Source organism: Gavialis gangeticus, unplaced genomic scaffold (genome assembly GCF_001723915.1).
Source record: "Gavialis gangeticus isolate Ggan-Ray unplaced genomic scaffold, GavGan_comp1, whole genome shotgun sequence".
Lineage (NCBI taxonomy): Eukaryota > Metazoa > Chordata > Crocodylia > Gavialidae > Gavialis > Gavialis gangeticus.
The window spans coordinates 146,703,829-146,711,288 of NW_017729025.1; the positions used below are offsets into that span (position 1 = coordinate 146,703,829).

The window sequence follows — 7,460 nt, forward strand, 5'->3', positions numbered from 1 at the left end:
TCCTACTCATATCCACCTTATCAGCAGTTCAGACAGAGAATACCAAATCAGTTGCTTTAGCCACTTCTCAACTATTCGGCCATTTTTAAGCATGAAAGCTGCTACATCTATCTCCTTTCCTTTCTCATCTGCCCCTCTGCCTGCTCTCACTGCCCTCTCCCGCCCCAAGCTAGGAGACACAGGAATACCTTTAACAATGGGAAGGGAAACAACCAAATTATTAACATCACCCAGTGAAGTTTATCCTACAGCCTTTTTCTGTCCCCCCCCCCCCGGTGCCTCTCTATTAAACGATGCCCTTCCTCTCATTGCAGCTGCATTGGACCTGTTCTCTCTGGTGGGAGGCTGCACAGGTAGATAACAATTCATGGGTAACCCCTGAAATTATAGATATGACCAGTTACCCTCTGTTACTCTGACAAAATTCAGTGAGCCCAGAATAGTGCTGACCAAAGATACTTCTTGGGCTATAACCCTCCATAGTCACCTCCTCCTACCTGCTAGAGCAAAGGACAGTTCCAGTACTTTAAAGTGATAACAGTCAAGAACATGCTTGAACTATATTTCTTTGCAGAAAGACCCAGTGAATCTTCAAACAGAGCTCTGGCTATGTACATAGTATCAGCTGAATACTGAACAATATCAAAATATATGGTATATGGGGGGAAAAACAACTGAAATGCTTAATGGCATATTTATACACATTTATCAACAGTCGACAAAAAGGTGGCAAGTTACACATCCATTCTGTATGCTAACAACCCTGATGTACACATATGTAAACACATGCTTGATTGATGCATAACAGTATACATCTAGCCACGTATCAAGGAGATAACCTGAAAAATCTACGCTGGGGTAGGGGAATGGGGGGACCTGGTGCACAACCTGCTTTTGTTTCCAAAGCATGCAAAATAGACATTCGGGGTAGTGTTGCTTTAAGGCTATTTCTAAGGCTCAATTACATCTTGTCCAATGCCCAATCAATCAAGGCTCTGAGACACCTTCTTCCTGGATTGTGAACTAGCACAATTTAATATATCAATATTTTGAAAGCCCCTACATGCTATGGAGGCAAGGGGCAAGAAGGGGGAGGGAGAAAGACGCTGGATTGATCAAGTTGCCTCATTGTAGGAGTCCTTCATTGTTTATACTAGTAGCACATTGGAAGGGTGTGTATTAGCCTGGGAAGAACACAGTTCTCTTCCCCCCAATTCGGATTTGCAAGTTTAAAACAAAGCACAATCCAGAGAACAGAAGGGTGCTCGAAGCATGCCTGTATGGAAAAAATCTCACATCATAATCAGGCTGGGGGGTGAGTAACTCTGCTTTCTGCTCAGTCAATAGCTGAAAGATACTAAAGTTTCCAGCTCAAGTGCCAAAAGGGGTAAGGGAAAAGCTTTACTTAAAAATATATATCTATATATCTATACATATAGAGCATCTTTTAGAGACACATACTAGCTTTATTACACAGAATTTGGGGCACCCTTTCCCCTCTATGTACATGGCAACAGCTCTCTTGTTAGCTAGATAGATTGGCATACAATAAAGGCCACACACATTTGGTTGGGAACATTTAGCTTGGGTTTCAACCAAAGCACAAGAGGGCACAACAGTATTTAAACCAATGCCTCCTTAAATCCTACACTTCTTGTCTTGAAGGAGTTGGTTTCCAATGCTTCATGTCGGTTTAAAAAAGAAGGATTTTTAAAATAGCCTTTATCTATTTATGTATTTCAACTATCAGGATGTGGCATTTTTCTGGGAGAATGACAGCATAGTTACAAGAGGACCTTGAGTAAGCAAAATGGTGCAAACAGAGCTATGATGAAAATATAAAAATTAGTTCTGAAATAAATGGAGAACCCCTCCAATTATCTTGCTGAAGCTTTGTGGAGGATTTTTATAGCCTAGACCCTATACCTTTATTTTTTTTTTATCCTTTTCAAAATATCATACGTACATAAGTGTTCATTTAAAGTATGAACACAGCACCTGAGTGGAAGTTACCCCCTCCTCCTGCCACTCCATGCAATCGGACTGCAAAGAAGCATTCAGTCACTTCTGGAATTTGAAGACTTTAGGCCTATGAACTCACTCCCAGGTTGTGACCCTGTGAGACACTTTCAGCCCCAAATGAATGAGTCAATTTGTTTATTTAAAAGAGTTGCAACCTCCTGGGGAGAACAAGAAAGGTTAATAGCTTAAAATTATAACTCTTTGCTTAACAAGTCACCTGTGTACCTAGCAAAACAAATGGGCCTGACAGAAGCAATCTATCTTCACCCTGTCCCTCTGTGATGCATCTCAGCTATCGGGCTATACCCTGGCCTCTCACATCTATCAGTTTGCAACAGCAAATCAAATTTGTCTGTAAGCAACTAAGAAATGCCAGGGGTTGGGCTGGTGGGAGGGGGAGTGGGAAATGAGAAGAGCAACAACCCTGCTTCAGTTTCCAATTATTATAAACATCAGCTTTTAAAGAAAAAAAAAAAAACAAGGCAAAGGTGTCCATCATCTTCACAACAAACTAGGAGCCTTCTGCTCTGTTCCTCTTCTATACCAGCACCATTGCCAAAATAATGTGAAGGGTAAAGGGCCAGACTTGCTGGTACAGTAATTTTTACTACCACACAAAACTGATGTGTAACTAACTCAGCCACAAGGATACGGGAAGGTTTTATTTATTTAAAAAAAAAAAAAAAGTAAAAATGATAAGTACTGTACGGTAATATTGGAAGTAGTTATATACATGGTTTTGTCGTTTGTTGAAATGTCTCCTGGTCATGTGGTGGCACTTGGGGTTCCTTTAGCGCCATCATCCCCACCCCTCCCCCTGCAGCTCTCCACTTCTCAGTACACAGAGCTGTTCCTTATGCCACAGCACAATACCATGCTCAGGATCATTTCGAAGATCTGTGTGGGGAGACAAGATCACTGGTAAGGCTCTGATTTATAAACGTCTTGATGACCTCATGTTCTTCCCACCTGCTGTCTTCTCTTTCCAGCCACAATGCTCCACTATGCTTTTCCTGGGTCTCCCCTCCCTCCATCTCTGAGTTTCTGGCCTTTTCACTGCTATTCACTCAGGCTGAGGACACATCTACCCTTCTTCTACACATCACCTACCTTTCTTCTGCCCATCTATGCCTGCCCCCACTTGTTTGTTTTTAAATGGAGCCATACTTCTGGTGTCTTTATTGCATCAGACAGCTGAGCGCTCATGAAAACAGGAACTGGAATGGATGAGGAAAGGCAAGCTATATTATTGCCTTGGAGGGGTGTGTGAAGCTTCGCTGGCTGTTTCGTTTTGACGCTGTTTTGACTCATTTCCAGCTCGAAACAGCGCAATTGAAACGAAGGGCTTTGAAACAGCCTCGAAACGAAACAAGGCCAGTCGGAATGCTTTGAAAGTTTTGAAACGTTTTGAATTTCAAAGCAGCCACCAAGGTGGTGGGAGGCAGGCAGAGCCAGTGCTGCGCTCCGAGCAGCTCCGCAGTCCAATGTGGCTCCATGTCTCCCCACCTCCCACCGCCGGACTGCGCTCTGTGGGGCTGGCAGAGCCTATTGGGAGCACAGTGCCATCTCTACCCACCTCCCACTGCCGGGCTGTGCTCCAATCACGTCCGCCAGCCCCATGGGTCTCAGCCTGGCGGTGGAAGGCAGGCAGAACCAGTGCTGCGCTCCACCTCCTGCTACCGGGCTGAGTTTCACAGGGCTGCAAGCCACTGGGAGCTGAATCCGGTGGTGGGAGGCACTTCCCTCTGTTGGGCTCCGTGCCCAGTGCTGGGAAAAAGCCTGGCTGGGGGAGGAGTCTCAGGTAGCAGGAGCAGCATCCTGTCATCCAACAGGCAGATCAGGGGCATTGCCAGGAGGGCTGCAGGGGCTCTACCAGACTCCTCCTGGGGATGCAGGCCCGCAATCTGCTTGCCAGATCACAGGATGCTGCTCCTGCTCCCCAGCTCCTGCTAGTCAGCAGCTTGAGGTGCAGTTTCCTAGAAACCCCTACACCTATCTCCTTGAAATGTGGCAGGCTTTATGCCCTCAGACGGGGCTACCATCCCTGCAAGTTTCATTGGAATCAGGCAAGAAATGACAACGCCATAGGCTGTTTCGTGCTTCCCCATTATAGGTTATGGGTGAAACTTTGAAACAGCGTTGAAACAGCGAAACTGTTTCGATGAAACTGAACAGAACAGTGATTTCGAAACTAAATGGAACCTGAAACGAAAACTGTTCCATTGAAACGGAAGTCTAAGCGGAACGCTGCTGTTTCGCATGGCCCTACTGCCTGGCCCAGTCCAAGCACAACAGGCACAGAGATGTGGAAAGATGCAGTATGTTACTGGTTAGCTCACCAGAAAGTTCACTATGGGAAAGAAAGCTAACTCCTTCCAGCTGGAAGCCTTATGAGTCAGTATTCTCCAATCCAAGAACTACAACAGTTTTGATCTGGTCAAGGTGGCTCAGAAGATTATGGTACATTTCCTTGCAAGTAGAAGCTTGAGTTTAAAAGTAGTTTTGTTTACAACAAAGCTAATCTTGTATACCTCTTGCCTTAGTCTCAGGATTGCTGAAGACTATCACAGAGCCACCATTCAGCTTGGCACAGATGCATGTCTCAGAAGGCATAGGGCTGAGGTGCACTAGCACAGATGTGGGAAAGAGACGGTTTGCTCTCTCCCAACCTGGACTAAACAGTAACCTGGCTAAGGAGAAGGGGAATAGAAGCTGTAGGTCAGTACTGGGAAACTCCTCTGCATTTCTGTGGGATCCGCTGTTTAACCCCCTGCCTGCACCATGCCTGAATTAACCCAATGCTTGCTTTACTGGCACAAAAAGGTTATCTGGTATTTTTAAAACCAAATCCCCTGCCCCTGAACTCTAGTATGTCACATCACATTTCTCACTTACCATGATTACAGCTACCACAATGGCAGCAATACCAATCAGGTACAACTTCCCAGAGAAGAGCTCATCAATTTTCTGGTGACAGTTGCTGTATACCTGTTGTACAAAGAGTGGGAGAATGCATGTCAGCCAGCCTCATCTCTACCTATGCACTGCAAAACATTATACATAAAGCAGCAGAATGTGGGGTTTCTGGCTACTCCCTGCATATGCCTAGACCATGAAACATGGCCCTGGATGAAGTTAGTGACCGAACTCCAATTGATTTCATCCCATGCTATGTTACAGCACTTCAGACTGGACAGGAAGTGGCAGGGATGGGCATATTCAGTACAGCCACAGTGAAATCTTAAGGAACATCCAGCTAAAGTCTTCCTGACCCTGGAGCGCAAGAGCATTTCAGCAAGTAGGGACCCAGGCTCTGCCTTTCTGTGGCAGTTGCTTGCATTGCTAAATAGCCCCTCTACCTCCAGCAGGATTCCCAGTGCTGAGGAATTCCTGAGCCCCACTCCTTCCTACTTACTTGCCCTCTCCTGGCTAGCAGAGAGGTCTGATTCCCAGAGGCCAAGGGAGGGGTAGTTGCCTGATGCCCTGCTACTGTCTGCCCCTTTGTTGTGAATGGGTTGACTTCTCCACCAAGGAGATAGAGTAATCCCTTCAGCCTAATGGGGCGAGTTTCTGGGTGTGTCACAAAAGTATAGAGGGACTCTGTGGAACTGCACTCACCCAACACCATACCAAGGAGAGAAGCAGGCCTTACCAGGTTCTCCTTCTTTGGGCATATGTCGTCCCTGACAAACTGGGTGAACGTGCTTTCCACAAGGTTTGTACCACAGCAATCCAGCTGCACATAGTAAAAACACAGTGTTAGCAAGATGCAGATATTTGTCTAAGGAGGTTCGGAGACAATGGACTCATTGGGCCCAGCCTGTTCTTGCTGGATATTTTCTAACATCACAGGAATCAGTTTGGCTTGCATAGAGAGAATCCAGCCTCCAAATTAAACTTCTGATTTACAAGCAGGATAGTAACTGAATATAATAATCCCAGATGTTCATTCCCAACCTGGAAGAGTCACAGCCAGAGCCTGTTTCCTACTCGGCAGAGGACATGTTGAGAAGAATTCATCTGAGCTGAACTTCCATTCAATTGCACTTACCTGAATCCTGGGATGCAGAAAAATAACAAAAATGACTTCATCTTGGTGTGGGCCAGATTTTATAGGGCTCCTTCTAAATGATCTAGTCCAATGGTACTCAGTCTTTTTGCTCAGTAGTGCCTGATCTGTCCATAAGCCAAATATGGTTAGTGGTCCAGATCTGGCCCCTGCAGCAGGCACAGATACAGCTGTGCAGAGAGGGGAAAGGGGCAGTCCAGTCCTAATCCAGCCACTTACAGCCTAGCCCCAAACTAGCCCTGCAAGTAAAGAGAGGGTGGAAGGAAAAGGTGGTATGACCTGGGCCTAATCCAGCCATGCGGGGGGACAGGGCCTGCTCCAGCCCCAAACCCACTGTGCAGAGGGAAGGGGGCGTGGCCCAGCTCTGATCTGCCATGTGGGGCTTGGAAATCTGGCAGCGGGGAAGGGTAGAGGTATTCTCCCTGGTGCCAGATTTCCTGACCCATGGGTACTGCATATGAAAACTGAAAGCTTGGACAGTGTCTCTTGCACAAAAATGCAAGACAATGGCTTGGAAAAGACTGGGTTGTGGTAACAAGACTACCACAAGAAAATCAAACTCCACTAATGGCTTGTAACCTATTAGGCATTGAGACAGATATTTGGCTGAGGCGATATGATCCTGGCACCTGTTTCTGCCCAGGGCAGGGGGTCGGACCTAATGATCTGTTTAGGTCCCTTCCGATATTAAGTACTATGATACATTAGAGCCTGAGGTACCCAATACCAGACCCATGACATAAAATAATAAAAGTGATGGTTAAAATTGTTGTTAGAGACTTGACACACTCATCACATGTGTATTTCCAAGCTAAGGAAGCCAAAGAGAAGGCTGAGCCAGTGAAGGCAAGGAAACTACATATGCATTTCAATTGAACTAGCAACTAAAGAAGATAAAAGACTACATATGCATCTCAAGAGAAACCTTTAAAAGGTACAGGAAAGACGTCCTGTATGGGACATGCTCACATTTTTCAAAACAGGCATCCAGTGTTTAAGGTATTACAAATGTCTCAATCATTCAATGTATGTCCGCAGTTTTGTAAAAAGACCATCACCAGTGCAAGCTACTGCAAATTTGCCCCACTGCTAAACAAATACCCAAAGACAGGTCTGGTAACCAATGCCTCTAAGCATCCTGTTTGACCGCTCAAGACCCATCACCTGTAACTGACATATAATTGCAGGGGCTGCAGAGAAACACAAGTCTTCACACCTAGACAAATCTAAAAAGAGGAGCCAGGCAATTTAACAAATGTAATATGAGGGCCACCCTTTTCCTCCCTGTTTTATTCAAACTTTAATTGGCCAACCATCAAGAAAAAAACAGGGGTGCACTTAGAGATTTTGGGGGCCGATACTGATAGCC

At 45.6% G+C, this 7,460-nt stretch overlaps 1 protein-coding gene across 1 annotated transcript in view; it reads right to left on the reverse strand.

Moving 5' to 3' along the window:
- Nucleotides 1-689: 689 nt before the first annotated feature.
- CD81 (CD81 molecule) overlaps nucleotides 690-7,460 on the reverse strand; it is a 153,983-nt gene continuing 147,212 nt past the window's right edge. Inside the window, exons 6-8 of the mRNA XM_019519729.1 lie at nucleotides 5,675-5,758; nucleotides 4,918-5,010; nucleotides 690-2,919 (exon numbers count right to left, since the gene is read on the reverse strand). Coding sequence (XP_019375274.1) covers nucleotides 2,857-2,919; nucleotides 4,918-5,010; nucleotides 5,675-5,758 — 240 coding nt within the window. The 3' untranslated portion in view covers nucleotides 690-2,856. The remainder of the gene's footprint in view (nucleotides 2,920-4,917; nucleotides 5,011-5,674; nucleotides 5,759-7,460) is intronic.